The sequence below is a fragment of the Pseudophryne corroboree genome, chromosome 1, assembly GCF_028390025.1.
Source record: "Pseudophryne corroboree isolate aPseCor3 chromosome 1, aPseCor3.hap2, whole genome shotgun sequence".
Taxonomy (NCBI): Eukaryota; Metazoa; Chordata; class Amphibia; order Anura; family Myobatrachidae; genus Pseudophryne; species Pseudophryne corroboree.
The window spans coordinates 33,599,156-33,619,633 of NC_086444.1; the positions used below are offsets into that span (position 1 = coordinate 33,599,156).

Consider the following 20,478-nt stretch of genomic DNA (forward strand, 5'->3'; position numbering starts at 1 on the left):
GTGCAATCGCAGTTCTGACCTGATCGCAGCGCTGCGAGAAAAACTAGCGTGCGATCGGGTCTGAATGACCCTCACTGTGCAGGCAAAATGCAAGGTTTTATCTGCACTTTCACCAGGCTTCTGCCCAGCCCCCCGCCTGTTTTATAATCCTGATTTGAGAACTGACAGTGTTACATTGTTAGTGGTAGCAATATAATTGGTTCCTGCTGCATTATATAGACACTGGTGTATTTGTATTATTATTATTATCCTTTATTTATATTGCGCCACAAGGGTTCCGCAGCGCCCAATTACAGAGTACATAGATAATCAAACAGGAAAACAGCAACTTACAGTTGATGACAGTATAGGACAAGTACAGGGTAAATAAACATAGTTACATCAGCAGATGACACTGGAATAAGTATCAGGTGGCAGAAGACTGCTGGATGTGGTGCAGTTGAAGATTATTAAAGTAAGAAAGGATAAGCACACGAGGGAAGAGAGCCCTGCTCGTGAGAGCTTACATTTTAAAGGGTTTGTGTTTGTCTTCCAGCTGGAATGAATGGCTGAAGCTGCCGGTTAAATACGCCGATTTACCAAGAAGTGCTCAAGTGGCTCTGACAATATGGGACGTCTATGGACCCGGAAAAGCTATACCTGTGGGTGGTACAACGGTGTCTCTGTTTGGGAAGTACGGGTAAGTCTGCAGGTAGAGTTTATGTATAGTGGAAACCTGCGTTATGGAATCCTGGTGCAGTCTGTAGCATTTATTCTGAGACCATTGTGATTACTGGTGCTCAGGAACATGATGCCGTTATCAACCAATAGTATGTTTGCCATCACTTCTAAACACTGCTAGTAATGTGACCACATCTCTTTGGTTGCTCAGGGTTATGACATCTGTTTTTGTGGGTCAGGTTTCATGAATGTCCCCATTGTTTATTTCCTTATTGAGATAACCAGCGCAAAGCTACATTCACACTGCAGGGACACGAAGTGTTACATAACTAACCATGCTACGTATCTCTAGTACTTATAGCTGAGCTGTAAATCAGGGCTGGTATTTTGTGGTGCATAAAATAAGCTGGTATAGGGGAGATCGGGCACCAGGGTTGGCATTATCAGATTTATATTGGTTACCGACCCCTTGGATGTTCTATGTCGGTTTACTTTTTTTTCTCTGGCATCCATAAGGGATACTGGGGCTTACTTAATAAGATGGGTATAGTTGGGGTCCAAAAGAGCCGGTGCACTTTAAATTTCTTCAACTGGGTGTGCTGGCTCCTCCCCTCTATGCCCCTCTCACAGGCAGTTTAGAAAATAGTGCCCTCAGGAGAGGATGCACATCTCTGCAGCTCCAGAGAGTTTTCTTCAGTTTCTTTTAAACTTTATTATTTTCGGTATACAGTCTGGGCAACAACATGCCTGCACCGTGGGAGTTAGGGGGAGGGTGGTCACCGGCCTCTGTAAGGTGTCAGAGCCGCTTCCCCGCTGCAGGACCACCGTCCTGAGAGGTTGTTAGTTCCGCGGGGCACTGCGCCTTGGTGGTCGCAATAGCAGCACGTCGCACACCCCTAACATAGCCTGAAGGTGACATCAGTGGTGAGTACAAACCGGGGGCCCCGGTTCTTGATGCGGCACAGTGCGGAGGGCAACATTTGGGACCCTCCACGGCGTAACTCGCTATAGCGCCCCTTTGTACACTGGCAGCGGTAGTGCAAGCTAACAGCCATTGTGCCGTTTACACAGTATATGGAGACTTTGCCAGTATAGAGATTCTATGTAGCTACGGTGCCATTACAGGGGCGGTGCTTCCTCAGAGCGGGATCAGCAGCATTTTGGCGCCTTCCTCTGCCTACAGCAGTAGCAAGGACACACAGCTCCTCCAGGCACTCCGGGATACACAGGAAACTGGTACAGGGGTGTATAACAGGGGGAGAGCTGCTATTGTACACAATCTAGTGTCCTAAATAGGACAAGTAATCCGTTTTTTACGGTGATATAAATATATTCAGTCTGCAGATTTCCTGAGTCTGACAGGCTGGGGTGTGCTGTCATCCTCTCACTCTAGGTCTCCATCTCACACGCAGTAAGGGCAGGCTTGTTATTGTACTTGTCTGTGTGTTTGTGTTGTTACTGTAATTATGGTCAAACACGCATTATGCAAGGTTTGTCACACCAGATTCTCCCCTTATACCACTGGCTCCCTATCGTGTGACCAATGCAGTCAGTCTTCCCAAGTTAGTGTGGAGACTGGGGGTGGGGAGGGTCAAGAGCCATCCTGGCTCGGTGCCATAAAAACTATGATGGCAGACATGTCATCTCAGCTCAATACTAATAAACGGACAACACAACAACTGCAACAGGCTGTTGCAGACCTGGCTGCTAAGGCTGATGAAAGACAGCCTCCCCTCTCTAGGTCAGTGCCACTTAAACGTGGGCTGCCTGCTCTACTCTCAGAATCTGATGAGGATATTCAGGAGGAGGGGGAGGAATTGGAACCTGATATAGAAGATTTCACTTCTACACAGGGTATTGAGCCCCTCATTCTTGCTATCAGGGATGTATTAAAAATCCCTTTGGAAGACGCTGCTGCACTGCAGTCGTTTTTCCTAGCGCAGAAAAAGCTCAGCATCACCTTCCCTGATTCTCCGGAACTAGTTGAGGTTTGTAAACAAGCCTGGAAAAATCCTGATAAAATATACCAGGTTACAAGGAGGTTTTTACGCTCTTTCCCATTTACACCGGAAGGTAGGAAACATTGGGAAGAACCCCCAGCCGTAGATGTCTCAGTCTCACGCCTCTCTGAAAAGGTGGTTTTGCTGGCCCCTGGGTCCTTTCAGCTCAAGGTCCCTGGGGATAGGAAAATAGAAACTATACTACAGTCTATTTACACAGCGGCTGGCATGTCGCAAAGACCTGTGATAGAGTTGCTGGATGTATCATGCCATCCATACCTGGGCGACTCAAATTCCAGAGGGCCTTGCGGGGGATATTTCCCTGGTCACTACGGTGACCCTCCTAAAGCACATTCAAGACAATGCACGCGTCCTGTGTGACTATCTCTAGGAGATAGGCACTATTAATGCTAGGACCACTACCATGGCAGTGTCGGCGCGCAGAGCTTTGTGGCTGCGTCAGTGGATTGCGGACGCGGATTCCAAGCGCAGTGTGGAGTCTCTCCCTTTCTCAGGGGAATAGCTCTTCGGGGGTTGAGTTAGATACATGGATTTCTAATGTTACTGCAGGGATATCCACGTTTCTCACCTCTGGGGCCCCGCCGGCTAGGCGTTCCTACCCGGGGCCCCCTAACCAGTCCTTTCGGACCACCAGATTCAGATCACGAGCCAGATGTGAGTCCAATGCGGCACGAGGCACCAGAGGTAAGACAAGAAAAAACCAGCTGCTGCTGTTTCCCAGGAACCAAGCACCAGTTCAGCTTCCACAAAAGCCTCAGCATGACGTTGCCTCCCCACCCCAAGGGGATCTCGAGGTGGGAGCTCGTCTGCGTCACTTCAGCCGCTCCTGGGACGGCTCCTGCCAGGATACCTGGGTAAGGGACCTCATTTCCCAGGGCTACAAGCTGGAGTTCGACAGCGCTCCTCCGCAAAGATTATTCAAATCAGGCTTACCAGCTTTGGAGGATACACTGGTTACGCTGCAACAGGCTATCCTAAAGTTGGTCCAGTCCCAGGTCATTGTTCCAGTACCACTGCTACAACAGAGAAAGGGATACTACTCCCACCTGTTTGTGGTACCGAAACTGGACGGTTCAGTAAGGCCCATTCTGAATCTAAAATCCTTGAACCCTTACCTCAAGGTTTTCAAGTTCAATATGGAATCCTTGAGAGCAGTGATTGCGGGCCTGGAGGAACGGGAGTTCATGGTCTCTGGATATAAAGGACGCTTATTTCCATATCCCAATTTGGCCACCTCACCAGGCTTACTTGCGGTTTGCCCTGCTGAATGATCACTACCAGTTTCAGGCACTACCCTTCAGCCTATCCACAGCTCGGAGGGTCTTCACCAAGGTGATGGCGGAGACGATGTTCCAACTCCGGGTCCAGGGGGTCAATATTGTCCCTTATCTGGACGATCTCTTGATAAAGGCAAGATCCAGGGAGCTTTTATTGCTCCATATAGCACTATCCAACTTCTGTCACACCATGGGTGGATTCTCAATTTACAGAAGTCCCACCTTGAGCCAACTCGGCAGCTCCTGTTCCTGGGAATGTGGCTGGATACTGTGGCCCAGAAAGTGTTCCTCCCAGAGGACAAAGCAAGAAGATGGTACGACTAGTCCTACGGCTTACTCAGATATCCATTCATCTTTGCATAAAGTTGTTGTGAAAGATGGTGGCCTTCTACGAAGCCATTCAATTTGGAAGGTTCCATGCCAGAACGTTTCAATTGGATCTCCTGAGCAAGTGGTCCGGCTCACATCTTCAGATGCATCGGATAATTTGTCTGTCACCTCTGGCCAGGATCTCCCTCCTGTGGTGGTTGCAGTCCTCCAACCTATTGGAAGGTCGCAGTTTTGGAATTCAGGATTGGATCTTCCTCACGACAGATGCGAGTCTGAGAGGATGGGGAGTTGTCACCCAAGGGGCTCAGTTCCAGGGCAGGTGGTCAACCCACGAAGCCCTTCTTCCAATCAACATTCTAGAACTTTGGGCGATCTACAATGCTCTGCTTCAGGCCTCTTCTCTGCTCAGGGATCGGGCAATCCAAGTTCAGTCGGACAACGCCACGGCGGTGGCTTACATAAATCGACAAGGAGGGAGAAAAAGCAGAGCCTGCATGCGAGAGGTGTCAAAAATACTCCTCTGGGCAGAACAAAACGCAAGAGCAATGTCCGCAATCTTCATTCCGGGGTTGGACAACTGGGAAGCGGTCTTCCTCAGTCACCACGATCTCCACCCGGAAGAGTAGGGTCTCCACCACCAGGTGTTTCAACAGATCATCGACTTGTGGGGCTGCCCACAGGTAGACTTGATGGCTTCTCGGCTCAACTAGAAGCTGCCCTGGTATTGTTCGAGAGGGCAATAGACGCACTGACGTCTCCTTGGCCTTCTAGGTTTATCTACCTGTTTCCTCCGATTCCGTTGCTCCCGAGGGTGCTCAAACGACTCGGGAATCATGGAGTCCAGGCAATTCTGATTGCCCCGGATTGGCCTCGGACTGCGTGGTACGCAGATCTTCTGGACATGTCTGTAACAGACCCTTGGCCTCTGCCACTGAGGAAAGATCTTCTGCAACAAGGACCATCTGCCCAGACTTACGGCGACTTCGTTTGACGGCTTGGAAGTTGAGCGGAACATCCTAGCTCGCAAAGGCCTTTCCAAGAAGGTTATTGCAACCATGGTTCAGGCCAGAAAACCTGTAACGTCAAAATACTATCATCATATCTGGAGGAGATATGTCTCTTTTTGTGTAAGGATCGCACATATCCACCTGCAGAGTTCCACTTAGGACGTCTCTTACGTTTCCTGCAGTCTAGTGTAGATAAGGGCTTACGTCTGGGTCCAGATTTCAGCTCTCTCAGTTTTCTTCCAGAAGAAGTTGACAGTGTTGCCAGAAGTTCAGACCTTCTTGCAGGGAGTTCTCCACATACAACCTCCATTTCTGCCGCCCACGGCACCCTGGGACTTGAATATGTTGTTGGAATTTCTACAGTCCTCCTGGTTTGAACCTTTGATGACGGTAGAAGACAGTCATGTTGCTGGCCCTGGCTTCTGCTAGGCGTGTCTCTACTTGGTCTTTTACGAGGACAGAGCTGAGCTCAGGACTAGGCAGCAGTTCCTGCCGAAGGTTGTCTCTGCATTCCACTTGAATCACCTGATTGTAGTCCCGTCAAGTTCTGGTACATCTGCTCCTCCGGAGTCGTTAGATGCCGTGAGAGCCTAGATGATCTATGTCAAGAGAACAGCTCGGATCAGAAGGATGGATTCCTTGTTAGTGCTATATGATGCGCAGAAAAAGGGTCGCCCTGCTTCTAAGCAGCCCATTGCTCGTTGGATTAGGTTGAGTATCCAACAGGCCTATGTGTCGGCAGCCTTGGCCGTTCCACAGTCTCTGAAGGCCCACTCTACAAGATCAGTGGGGTCTTCCGGGGTGGCTGCCTGTGGTGTCTCGGCCTTGCAGCTATGCCGAGCTGCTACCTGGTCGGGGGAAGAACACCTTTGTGAAGTTCTACAAGTTTGATACCCTGGCCAAAGAGGATACCCAGTTTGGGCAGGTGGTACTGCAGGCGTCTCGACATGTTCCCGCCCATTCTGGATGCTTTGGGACGTCCCCATCATATTAAGTAAACCCCAGTATCCCTTATGGATCCCAGAGAAAACGTGATTTTAATACCTACCGGTAAATCCCTTTCTCGTGGTCCTTAAGGGATACTGGGCGCCCACCTCAGTGCGTTGACTTCTCTGCAGGTTTTTTCTTTTCCAAAAGCTACCTGTTGAGCTGTTGCTGTTTTGTTCCAGCCGTTGCTGGTTGTTTTGTGTTATGGTGTGCTGGTGTGTGAATCTCACCACTCATTGGACCTAATTCAGACCTGATCGCTCGCTAGGGTTTTTTTTGCACTGCTGCGAGCAGATAGTCGCCGCCCATAAGGGAGTGTATTTTTGCTTTGCAAGTGTGCGAACGCATGTGCAGCCGAGCGGAACAAAAAAGGTTTGTGCAGTTTCTGAGTTGCCCAGAACTTACTCAGGCACTGCGATCACTTCAGCCTGTCCGGGGCCGGAATTGACGTCAGACACCCGCCCTGCAAACGATTGGACACACCTGCATTTTTCCAACCACTCCCAGAAAACGGGCAGTTGCCACCCACAAACGCCTTCTTCCTGTCAATCTCCTTGCGATCGTCTGTGTGAATGGATTATTCGTACAACCCATCGCACAGCAACGATTCGCTTTGTACCCGTGCAACGCGCGTGCGCATTGCGGTGCATGCGCAGTTCTGACCTGATCGCAGCGAAAAATCCTAGCGAGCGATCAGGTCTGAATGACGACCATTGTTGTTATGTTCCTTCTCTCAAGTATGTCCTTTCTCCTTTTTGCACTATTTTACTTATAGCTGCCTCCTGGGAGGGGGCATAGAGGGGAGGAGCCAGCACACCCAGTTGAAGAAATTTAAAGTGCACTGGCTCCTTTGGACCCCTTCTTTCCCCATCACGTAAACCCCAGTATCCCTTATGGACAACAAGAAAGGGATTTACCGGTAGGTATTAGAATCCCGTTTTTTTTCAATAACTAAAGTGCTTAACTGCTGCTGATTAATTGTAAAGTGTCAATAAAATTTACAAATATGTAAAATAATTATTTCAAGAAATGATCAAAGTTAAATATATTCACGTTAAAGGTTGGATAAAGGGAGAGTTTGTTTCCTATGTATTTCATACTACCTGTAATAAACCCAATGAATTCTGAAGCAGCTGATTAACAAAGGACCACTACCTGCGTTTTGCAGCATTTCTGCCTGGTTATTGGATGTTTTACATATATTTTTGTGACAGTTGAAGACCTTTTCTTTATTTTGGATGACTTTGTATTTTTTTCTAAGTGTGTACACGGGAATTTACTAAGCACAAATCTCGGCAGTGTTGGGGCTATTCGTAGTAGTTTCCACGGCAGAGGACAGAAATACGAATGAATAGACCATCGGTCAAACGCGGCTGTTTGTTCATACAACACGGGAATTTACTATTCATTCGTATTTTGGTGTTTGTCCCTGAATGTTCAGTTGCGGTTGTATTTTTATGCTGATCGTAAAATAAAGCAGCAAAAACATAGACCTGCTTTTTCCTGGCGTGTTTTGATAGTCATGCACGGATCAGTGAGATCCGTGCATGCTTATCTGTGGGAAAGGGTCTGTTTAGGTTAAAAAAGTAAAAAACAAATTGCGTGGGTCCCCCCTCCTATGTATAACCAGCCTCGGGCTCTTTGAGCCGGTTCTGGTTGTAAAAATACAGGGGGAAAATTGCGTGGGGTCCCCCCATATTTAAACAACCAGCATCGGGCTCTACGTCCGGTCCTGGTTCAAAAAATACGGGGGACAAAAGATGTAGGGGTCCCCCGTATTTCTTTTTCATCCACTGGGGGTCACTGGAGTACTCTTGGAATATGGACGGGGCGTAGCCGGAAATGGCACATATTTAAATATTTAAATTAGTAAATGGCCATCCCCTCCATACTCCCATAAACCCTTCAGTATTTTTCTGTGCCTCGATTCGGAAGGTACAAATGGACAGAATGTCCTTAGACTCTTCAAACAAGATTATTTTAAATTTTTCTCTTACGTCCTAGAGGATGCTGGGTACTCCGTAAGGACCATGGGGATAGACGGGCTCCGCAGGAGACATGGGCACTTTAAGAAAGACTTTAGATCTGGGTGTGCACTGGCCCTCCCTCTATGCCCCTCCTCCAGACCTCCGTTTGATACTGTGCCCAGAGGAGACTGGGTGCATTACAGGGAGCTCTCCTGAGTTTCCTGACAGAAAGTATATTTGTTAGGTTTTTTATTTTCAGGGAGCCTGCTGGCAACAGACTCCCTGCATCGAGGGACTGAGGGGAGAGAAGCAGACCCACTTATGTGAGTTGAAAGGCTCTGCTTCTTAGGCTACTGGACACCATTAGCTCCAGAGGGATTGGTACGCAGGTCTCACCCTCGCCGTCCGTCCCAGAGCCGCGCCGCCGTCCTCCTCGCAGAGCCGGAAGATAGAAGCCGGTTGAGTATGAGAAGAAAAGAAGACTTCAGAGGCGGCAGAAGACTTCATGATCTTCACTGAGGTAACGCACAGCAGTAATGCTGTGCGCCATTGCTCCCATACACCTCACACACGGCAGTCACTGTAAGGGTGCAGGGCGCAGGGGGGGCGCCCTGGGCAGCATATGAACCTCTATTTGGCAGAAATATATATATATATATATATATATATATATATATATATATATACAGCTGGGCACTGTATGTATGTGTGTGTGTGTGTATATATATATATATATATATATATATATATAAGAGCCCCCGCCAATTTTCAGTATATTTGAGCGGGACAGAAGCCCGCCGCCGAGGGGGCGGGGCTTCTCCCTCAGCACTCACCAGCGCCATTTTTTCCAAAGCACAGCTGAGAGGAAGCTCCCCGGACTCTCCCCTGCTTATACCACGGTGAAAGAGGGTTTTAAAGAAGAGGGGGGGCACATAATTAGATGCATATATACATATTACATCAGCGCTACTGGGTAAACATATATTTAATGTGTTTTTTCCTAGGTCATATAGCGCTGGGGTGTGTGCTGGCATACTCTCTCTCTGTCTTTCCAAAGGGCCTTGTGGGGGAACTATCTTCAGATAAGAGGATTCCCTGAGTGTGTGGTGTGTCGGTACGTGTGTGTCGACATGTCTGAGGTAGAAGGCTCTCCTAGAGAGGAGGGGGAGCAAATGAATGTGGTGTCTCCGTCGACAACGTTGACACCTGACTGGATGGATATGTGGAATGTTTTAAGTGCTAATGTAAATTTATTGCACAAAAGATTATACAAAGCTGAAGCTGGGGTACAGTCAGGGAGTCAACCCATGCCTGTCCCTATGTCGCAGGGACCTTCGGGGTCTCAAAAGCGCCCACTATCCCAAATAGTAGACACAGATACCGACACGGATTCTGACTCCAGTGTCGACTACGATGATGCAAAGTTACAGCCAAAATTGGCTAAATGTATTCGATATATGATTATTGCAATAAAAGATGTTTTGCACATCACAGAGGAACCCCCTGTCCCTGACACGAGGGTACACATGTATAAGGGAAAGAAACCTGAGATAACCTTTCCCCCCTCACATGAGTTGAACGAATTATGTGAAAAAGCTTGGGAATCTCCAGACAAAAAACTGCAGATTTCCAAAAGGATTCTTATGGCGTATCCTTTCCCGCCAACGTACAGGATACGATGGGAATCCTCCCCTAGGGTGGACAAAGCATTGACACGCTTATCCAAAAAGGTAGCGCTGCCATCCCAGGATACGGCTACCCTCAGGGATCCTGCTGACCGCAAGCAGGAAGTTACCCTAAAGTCCATTTAAACACATTCTGGTACCTTACTCAGACCGGCAATTGCGTCGGCCTGGGTTTGTAGCGCTGTAGCAGCATGGACAGATACCTTATCAGCGGAAATTGAGACCCTAGATAAGGACACTATTTTATTGACCCTAGGGCATATAAAAGATGCTGTCCTTCACTGAAGAGTCGGTCAGACAGTATGTCGGATAAATACGACGGCACCCTTGCCGATCCTCTTTGGGGGGAAGGCTGGCGCATGTACTGGCTGGGGAAAATTGTTATTTTCTCTGACGTCCTAGTGGATGCTGGGAACTCCGAAAGGACCATGGGGATAGCGGGCTCCGAAGGAGGCTGGGCACTCTAGAAAGATTTATGACTACCTGGTGTGCACTGGCTCCTCCCACTATGACCCTCCTCCAAGCCTCAGTTAGATCTTGTGCCCGGCCGAGGTTGGATGCACACTAGGGGCTCTCCTGAGCCCTTAGAAAGAAAGTATAGATTTAGGTTTTTTTATTTTCAGTGAGACCTGCTGGCAACAGGCTCACTGCAGCGAGGGACTAAGGGGAGAAGAAGCGAACTCGCCTGCTTGCAGCCGGATTGGGCTTCTTAGGCTACTGGACACCATTAGCTCCAGAGGGATCGACCGCAGGCCCAGTCCTTGGTGTTCGGTCCCGGAGCCGCGCCGCCGTCCCCCTTACAGAGCCAGAAGCAAGAAGAGGTCCGGAAAAGCGGCGGCAGAAGACATCAGTCTTCACCAAGGTAGCGCACAGCACTGCAGCTGTGCGCCATTGCTCCTCATACACACTTCACACTCCGGTCACTGAGGGTGCAGGGCGCTTAGGGGGGGCGCCCTGAGCAGCAATAAAAACACCTTGGCTGGCAAAAATACCACAATATATAGCCCCAGAGGCTATATATGTGGTAAATACCCCTGCCAGAATCCAGAAAAAAGTGGGAGAATAGGCCGCGGAAAAGGGGCGGAGCTATCTCCCTCAGACACACTGGCGCCATTTTCTCTTCACAGTGCAGCTGGAAGAAAGCTCCCCAGGCTCTCCCCTGTAGTTTTCAGGCTCAAAGGGTTAAAAAGAGAGGGGGGGCACTAAATTTAGGCGCAATATTGTATATGCAAGCAGCTATGGGGGAAAATTCACTCAGTTATAGTGTTAATCCCCACATTATATAGCGCTCTGGTGTGTGCTGGCATACTCTCTCTCTGTCTCCCCAAAGGGCTTTATGGGGTTCTGTCCTCAGTCAGAGCATTCCCTGTGTGTGTGCGGTGTGTCGGTACAGCTGTGTCGACATGTTTGAGGAGGAGGCTTATATAGTGACGGAGCAGATGCCGATAAATGTGATGTCGCCCCCTGTGGGGCCGACACCAGAGTGGATGGTTAGGTGAAAGGTATTAACCGACAGTGTCAACTCCTTACATAAAAGGGTGGATGACGTAACAACTGTGGGACAGCCGGCTTCTCAGCCCGCGCCTGCCCAGGCGTCTCAAAGGCCATCGGGGGCTCAAAAACGCCCGCTCATTCAGATGGCAGACACAGATGTCGACACGGAGTCTGCCTCCAGTGTCGACAAGGTTGAGACATATACACAATCCACTAGGAACATCCGTGACTTGATCCCGGCAATAAAAAATGTGTTACACATTTCTGACATTAACCACTAAAAATGGGTTTTTATGTTTGGGGAGAAAAAGCAGGCAGTGTTTTGTTCCCCCATCAGTTGAATGAATGAAGTGTGTGAAAAGCGTGGGTTCCCCCTGATAAGAAACTGGTAATTTCTAAAAAGTTACTGATGGCGTACCTTTTCCCGCCAGAGGATAAGTTACGCTGGGAGATATCCCCTAGGGTGGATAAGGCGCTCACACGGTTGTCAAAATAGGTGGCATTTCCGTTTTAGGAACGGCCACTTTGAAGGTACCTGTTGATAATAAGCAGGAGGCTATCCTGAAGTCTGTATTTACACACTCAGGTACTAGACTGAAACCTGCAGAGCGTGCTGCTGCAGCGTGGTCGGTGACCCTGTCAAACATACTAGTTTGCTAACATGAGAACATATTAAAGACGTCGTCTTATGTATGAGGGATGCACAGAGGGATATTTTGCCGGCTGGCATCCAAAATGAATGTAATGTCCATTCTGTCAGGAGGGTATTAGAGACCTGTCACTGGACAGGTGATGCTGACTTTAAAAGGCGCATAGAGATTCTGCCTTATAAGGGTGAGGAATTATTTGGGGATGGTCTCTGGGACCTCGTATCCGCAGCAACAGCTGGGAAGAAATATTTTTACCTCAGTTTTCCTCACAGACTAAGAAAGCACTGTATTATCAGGTACAGTCCTTTCGGCTTCAGAAAAGCAAGCGGGTCAAAGGCGCTTCCTTTCTGTACAGAGACAAGGGAAGAGGGAAAAAGCTGCACCAGTCAGCCTGTTCCCAGAATCATAATTCTTCTCTCGCTTCCTCTGAGTCCACAGCATGACGCGGGGGCTCCACAGGTATAGCCAGGTACGGTGGGGGGCCGTCTCAAAAATTTCAGCGATCAGTGGGCTCGCTCACAGGTGGATCCCTGTTTCATTCAAGTAGTATTTCAGGGGTACAAGCTAGAATTCGAGATGTCTTCCCCCCGCCGTTTCTTCAAATATGCCTTGCCGACAACTCCCTCAGGCAGGGAGGCTGTGCTAGAGGCAATTAATAAGCTGTATTCCCAGCAGGTAATCCTTAAGGTGCCCCTACTTCAACGAGGACGGGGTTACTATTCCACACGGTTTGGGGTACCGAAACCGCATGGTTCGGTGTGACCCTTTTTTATATTTAAAATCCTTTAACACATACATAAAAAAATTCAAGTTCAAGATGGAATCGCTCAGGGCGGTTAGTGCAAGCCTGGACGAGGGGGATTACATGGTATCCCGGGACATCAAGGATGCTTACCTGCATGTCCCCATTTACTATCCTCGCCAGGAGTACCTCAGATTTGTGGTACAGGATTACCATTACCAAGTCCAGACTCTGCCGTTTGGACTGTACATGGCACCGAGGGTGTTACCAAGGTAATGGCCGGAATGATGATACTCCTTCGAAAAAGGGGAGTTTTTAATTATCCCGTACTTGGACAATCTCCTTATAAGGGCGAGGTCCAAGGAGCAGTTGCTAGTCGGGGTAGCACTATTTTGGAAAGTGCTACAACAGCACGGTTGGATTCTAAACAGTCCAAAGTCACAGCTGGTTCCTACGACACGTCTACTGTTCCTGGGGATGGTTCTGGACACAGACCAGAAATAAGTGTTTCTCCCGGAGGAGAAAGCCAAGGAGCTGTCATCTCTAGTCAGAGACCTCCTGAAGCCAAAACAGTTATCGGTGCATCATTGCACGCGAGTCCTGGGAAAAATGATAGCTTCCTACGAAGCAATCCCATTCGGCAGGTTCCATGCAAGAACTTTTCAGGGGGACCTGTTAGACAAGTGGTCCGGGTCGCATCTTCAGATGCATCGGCTGATAACCCTGTATCCAAGGACCAGGATATCTCTACTCTAGTGGCTGCAGAGTGCCCATCTTCAAGAGGGCCGCAGGTTCGACATACAGGACTAGGTCCTAGTGACCATGGATGCCTTTGAGGCTGGGGGGCATTCACACAGGGAAGAAACTTCCAGGGACTTTGGTCAAGTCAGGTGACTTCCCTACATAAATATTCTGGAACTGAGGGCCATTTACAATGCCCTGAGTCAGGCAAGGCCTCTGCTTCAAAACCAGCCGGTCCTGATCCAATCAGACAACATCACGGCAGTCGCCCATGTAAACCAACAGGGCGGCACAAGAAGCAGGATGGCGATGGCAGAAGCCACAAGGATTCTCCGATGGGCGGAAATTCATGTGTTAGCACTGTCAGCAGTGTTCATTCCCGGAGTGGACAACTGGGAAGCAGATCTTCTCAGCAGACACGACTTCCACCCGAGAGAGTGGGGACTTCATCCAGAAGTCTTCCAAAGGATTGTACACCATTGGGAAAGGCCACAGGTGGACATGAAGGCGTCCCGCCTCAACAAAAAGCTATAAAAGATATTGCGCCAGGTCAAGGGACCTTCAGGCGATAGCTGTGGACGCTCTGGTAACACCGTGGGTGTACCAGTCGGTTTATGTGTTCCCCCCTCTGCCTCTCATACCAAAGGTACTGAGAATAATAAGAAGGCGAGGAGTAAGAACGATACTCGTGGTTCCGGATTGGCCAAGAAGAGCCTGGTACCCAGAACTTCAAGAAATTATATCAGAGGACCCATGGCCTCTGCCGCTCAGACAGGACCTGCTGCAACAGGGGCCCTGTCTGTTCCAAGACTTACCGCGGCTACGTTTTGATGGCATGGCGGTTGAACGCCGGATCCTAAAGGAAAAGGGCATTCCGGATGAAGTCATTCCTACGCTGATTCAAGCCAGGAAAGATGTAACTGCAAAACATTATCACCGCATATGGCGGAAATATGTTGCTTGGTGTGAGGCCAAAAAAGGCCCCAACAGAGGAATTTCAACTAGGTCGATTTCTGCATTTCCTACAAGCAGGAGTGTCTATGGGCCTAAAATTAGGCTCCATTAAGATACAGATCTCGGCTCTGTCGATTTTCTTCCAGAAAGAATTCGCTTCAGTACCTGAAGTTCAGACATTGTAAAAGGAGTGCTGCATATTCAGCCCCCGGTTGTGCCTCCAGTGGCACCTTGGGATCTCAACGTGGTGTTGAGTTTCTTAAAATCACATTGGTTTGAACCACTAAAAACCGTGGATCTAAAATATCTCACGTTGAAAGTGGTCATGTTATTGGCCTTGGTTTCGGCCAGGCGCGTATCAGAATTGGCGGCTTTGTTATATAAAAGTCCTTATCAGATTTTCCATATGGATAGGGCAGAATTGAGGACTCGTCCCCAGTTTCTCCCTAAGGTGGTATCAGCTTTTCACTTGTACCAACCTATTGTGGTGCCTGCGGCTACTAGGGACTTGGAGGATTCCAAGTTACTGGACGTAGTCAGGGCCTTAAAAAATTATGTTTCCAGGACGGCTAGAGTCAGGAAAATTGACTCGCTATTTATCCTGTATGCACCCAACAGGCTGGGTGCTCCTGCTTCTAAGCAGACTATCGCTCGCTGGATCTGTGACACGATTCAGCAGGCGCATTCTGCGGCTGGACTGCCGCATCCTAAATCGGTGAAAGCCCATTCCACAGGGAAGGTGGGCTCATCTTGGGCGGCTGCCCGAGGGGTCTCGGCTTTACAACTTTGCCGAGCTGTTACTTGGTCAGGGGCAAACACGTTTGCAAAATTCTACAAATTTGATACCCTGGCTGAGGACCTTGAGTTCTCTCATTCGGTGCTGCAGAGTCATCCGCACTCTCCCGCCCGTTTGGGAGCTTTGGTATAATCCCCATGGTCCTTTCGGAGTTCCCAGCATCCACTAGGACGTCAGAGAAAATAAGATTTTACTCACCGGTAAATCTATTTCTCGTAGTCCGTAGTGGATGCTGGGCGCCCATCCCAAGTGCGGATTGTCTGCAATACTTGTAAATAGTTATTGCTAACTAAAGGGTTATTGTTGAGCCATCTGTTGAGAGGCTCAGTTGTTTTCATACTGTCAAACTGGATATAGTATCACGAGTTGTACGGTGTGATTGGTGTGGCTGGTATGAGTCTTACCCGGGATTCAAAATCCTTCCTTATTATGTCAGCTCGTCCGGGCACAGTGTCCTAACTGAGGCTTGGAGGAGGGTCATAGTGGGAGGAGCCAGTGCACACCAGGTAGTCATAAATCTTTCTAGAGTGCCCAGCCTCCTTCGGAGCCCGCTATCCCCATGGTCCTTTCGGAGTTCCCAGCATCCACTACGGACTACAAGAAATAGATTTACCGGTGAGTAAAATCTTATTATTTGTCTTATTTGAGTGTTTCAGCTACGTTGCTGGCTGCCTAATCGACGCCAGTCTTCATATCACATAGCAGGCAACAGGGCAGTACGTCAGGTTCTCCACGGAGACTGAACCACATTCTTCCAATGAGAGACCATTGTTATTATTGGCCTTGCCAGTTGCAGGCTACGACGTTTAAATACCCGTCAGAGCGTACCCTACAGTATACAGCAGTATGGGTGTTGCTTCGCCCTGCTTTGGTGGGGGTTTCAGGCAGGTCACGTTTGCCCTACAATAAGAACACCTTAGACTTCTCGCTGATCACGTTTGTGATTCTGCTTATCTCGCCTTTCAGCTTCACTAGTTACGGCACGATGTGCACTGTCGCTACGATCTTAACAGGCGCAGTCAGATTATAAACGAGAATAGAAAAGGCCGTGCTACAGCAGCAGCCATACCCAGACCATGGGGTAGAATACGGGTAAGGTATACTTCGAGACATCTCTAACCAAGTTGTAGTGGCCTTTACACCTAAGCCACTGACATAATGGAGTACCAGGTCATCTCCGAACGTCAGTTGTGGGCATCCACAGTTGGGTTGATCCGCAAATTTTGGGTTCACAGCGTACAAAATACAGTTTGATGGGTTTCCATCATTGCCATTTGCAAGACGGGTCTACTTACGTCATACAACAAGACGGCGGTTTTACAGACCGTGACACAGGCTCGATTAGGCTCAGCAGTTTGATACCGCAGTACACCCGAGTCACAGTTATTCCGGTTTTGGATGGTTCCAAAACTGGATGACTCTGTCAGTCCACTACTGACCCTAAAGACAGTACGTCACTTACTACAGATTCAACATGGAATGGTTGCAGTCGGCATGTTGGAATCCACAGTAATTCTGGATTACGAAGGATCTCGTACTTAGACGAATCAGGCCTACTTATGGGTTGCTGTAGAAACAATACTTACTTTCAAGCGCTACCGTTTGGCTTCTTATCGGCGCTTCGGGTAGGCACAAGAGTCAGGATAGTTCATCTCAGATCCCTGAGAGCGATAACAGTTCCCTGCTGGTATGCTCATCAAAGCTCCGTCTCAACGCTTATTCCTGCAACGTGACTTACTAAAGTACAATGCCGTCGTTCAGCACGATTGGATTGTCAACCTCAAGAAATCAAGCCTCATTCCGTCACAAAGGATTCATGCATAGGAATAATTCCGTGGATAAACGGATTTACCTGCCTGACCACAACACACAAAGTGTTTGTCATCACGTACAGTTAGTACGCAAGCCGCGGACAGTCTCGGTACATTTTGACATTCGACTATTAGGAAGGAGGGTGGTGTCTTTCGACGCACTCCAGTTCGCAAGAGTTTACTCGCGTCATTTTCACCTGGGTGTTATTGCATGCATCCACAACTTCATCAGAAAGTGCGTTTGTCTCCAAGGACCAGAGTATCACTACTCTGGTGGCTCCACGTATACAATCTAACCGCAGGGAGAATGTTCGGCGTCTGTAATTGGATAATTCTAAAGAGGGACGCGAGTCTCAGAGGTTGGGGAGCTGTAGTCCAAAATTGGCAACTTCACAGATCACGAAGATTGCTGCCCATTAAATGTCCTGGAACTCAGGGCAATTTACAACGCGCTGCGGCAAGCGGTGCACATGCTCCGGGCTCAGACTGTCCACGTGCAGTCAGACAACGCGACGGCGATCGCATACATCACCAAACAAGGAGGAATTCGAAGTCGCATGGCAATGTGACAAGTGCTCGAATCCTCAATTGGGCCGAGCGTCACCAGGTGATATTGTCGGCAGTGTTCATTCTGGGAGTGGACAACTGGGTGGCAGATTATCCCAGAGGTCAGGATTTTCATCCAGGAAACTGGGAATTAAATTCAGAAGCGTTCCTGATGTTGGTCCAGCGGTGGAGTTACCCACAGGGGGATCTAATGGCATCTTGCAAAAATAAAAAAATAAAATCATCAAACATCTCAGAATGTGTCCAGAACATGAGCTCCAAATGCAGGGGCAGTGGATGCTCTCAAGATCGCGTGGCCGTACAGCTTTGTGCATCTGTTTCCACCGTTTCCTCTGCTTCCTCGCTTGCTAAAACAGACCAAATGAGTCCACGACGGTCCTACTAGTGGCGCCTCATTAGCCTCGAAGAGCATGGTTCTCGGATCTCCGCGACCTACTCGCAGCCGATTCTTAACCGCTTCTGCCACGTCCGGACCTTTTACAACAGGCTCCGTGCCTTTACTCCGATTTCGCGAGGCGGCGCTTGACGGGGAGGCTGTTGAAACCGTCCTCTTAAGAAGGGAGGGCATTTCACAATCTGTTCTCCCAACCAGGTTAAGTGCTAGGAAGCCAGTTACGCCAGCTCATTATCACAGAATTTGGCGTGCCTATATAGGTTGGTGTGAAGTTCGGAAGTTCCGACATTATCTTTATCATCCCGTCTTTTAATGTTTTTACAGACTGAGTTAGGTGGAGGACTACGTTTCTACACTCAAGGTGCAGGTCTTGGCCTTGTCAATTTACCTGCAAAGGCGTTTGGCTCTTTTGCTGACTGTACTTACTTTCCAGCAAGGTGTCCTCAGAGTACAACCTCCAATTATACTACCTACAGCGCCATGTGACTTGAATCTGGTTGTTTTTTGTTTTTTGTTTTTACAGTCTTCATATTTTGAACCCTTACTACAAGTGGAGGTTAAGTTTCTCACTTGGAAAACATTCTTTCTTAGCCTTAGCCTCAGCAAGGCGTGTTTTTACATTGGGTGCCTTGTCATAGAGCGGAACTTCGCACGAATTCCGTTTTCCTACATCACTTAATCAATCGTAGTTCCTCTGTTATCAGTAGGTTCAGGAACTTCAGCTACTTTAGATGTGTTACGCGCACTACGCATTTATGTAGCCAAACATCAATTGTACGTTAAACAGTTTGTTCTCTATAATATGGTTAAGATGGCTTAGCCAGCTTCCAAGCAGACCTTATACCATACGTCAGGCTTAGCTTCATAATAGGCTACAACCGCCTAACTTAGTGTCAGACCATTCCACACGTTCTTGGGAACGTCATGGGCAGGCTACAAACGCCTACATCAGTGTCAGACCATTCCACAAGTTCTTTGGGAACGTCATGGCCAGCAGGTTCTGAAGTTTCTACGAAACAACTTAAACGCGCTGCTACAAAGTCATGAGTGCATGGTCATCAGTGCACACGTTTGTGCGCTGTTACAAGTTTAATACGTTTACAGCATCCGCATCTGGCTTTGGCCGTCTAGTGTTACAGGTGCCAAACGGCTCTCCCGCCCAAGGGGGAACTTTGGTACGTCCCAAGAGTACTCCAGTGACCCCTAGTGGATGAAAAAGAAAATAGGATTTTGGTACTTACCAGGTAAATCCTTTTCTTTGAATCCATAGGGGGCACTGGACGCCCACCCAGAGCAGTTTTACCTGACTTGTGGTAAGCTCAGGGGATCTTATGGGAACACATTATTTATTATTATTTATTTATTTATTACCAGTTATTTATATAGCGCACACATATTCCGCAGCGCTTTACAGAGAATATATACCCATTCACATCAGTCCCTGCCCCAGTGGAGCTTACAATCTATATTCCCTATCACATGTACACGGAGGAAACCCACGCAAATACGGGGAGAATATACAAACTCCACACATTATCACCAATGGATACGATGTTACGGTGATATCTATTATGGTGTCAACTGCTTAGTTGTCAGTTACGTTATGTGTCAACTTTAGTGTTGACCGTTATATTATACTGTTATATGTAATTCTCTATGGTTCATCCTCTCTATCGCTCCTGTTTGGCTCAGTAAAAATACTGAAGGGTTTATGGGAGTATGGAGGGGACGGCCAGTTACTAATTTATATACTTAAATATGTGCCATTTCCGGCTACGCCCTGTCCATATTCCAAAAGTACTCCAGTGCCCCCCCATGGATTCAAAGAAAAGGATTTACCTGGTAAGTACCAAAATCCTATTTTTTCAAACCAGCACCGGGCTCCACTAGCCAAAGAGATAATGCCACAGCCGGGGGACACTTTTATATAGGTCCCTGCGGCCGTGGCATTACCCCCCCTCCAGCCACTCAAGGGCCAGGGTGAAGCCCGAGGCTGTTCCCCCCCCCCCCCCCCCCCCCATCCGTGGGCGGTGGATGGGAGGCTGATAGCCTTTGTGTAAAAAATAGAATATTGTTTTTTGTGGTAGAACTACAAGTCCCAGCAAGCCTCCCCCGCAAGCTGGTACTTTGAGAGCCACAAGTACCAGCATAAGGAGAAATAATGGGCCCGCTGGTACCTGTAGTTCTACTACAAAAAAAAATACCCCAAAAAACCCACAACACACACACCGTGAAAGTAAAGCTTTATTTTACATACATGCACACTTACACACTCACACACTTACCTATTGTCCCACGTAGCCCCTCGGTCCCCTTGTCCCGTAGAATCCACGGTGGACCTGTTAAAAGATGCCCAAAATACTCACCTATTATGCGGTGTAGTTCTGTCCTCTTC

At 48.4% G+C, this 20,478-nt stretch overlaps 1 protein-coding gene across 4 annotated transcripts in view; it reads left to right on the forward strand.

Moving 5' to 3' along the window:
* Positions 1 to 20,478, forward strand: part of PIK3C3 (phosphatidylinositol 3-kinase catalytic subunit type 3) — a 365,653-nt gene that overhangs the window by 23,740 nt on the left and 321,435 nt on the right. For all 4 annotated transcript variants that reach the window (XM_063958224.1, XM_063958242.1, XM_063958250.1 and 1 more), the window contains exon 3: positions 536 to 679. In XM_063958224.1, the coding sequence (XP_063814294.1) occupies positions 536 to 679 (144 nt within the window). The remainder of the gene's footprint in view (positions 1 to 535; positions 680 to 20,478) is intronic.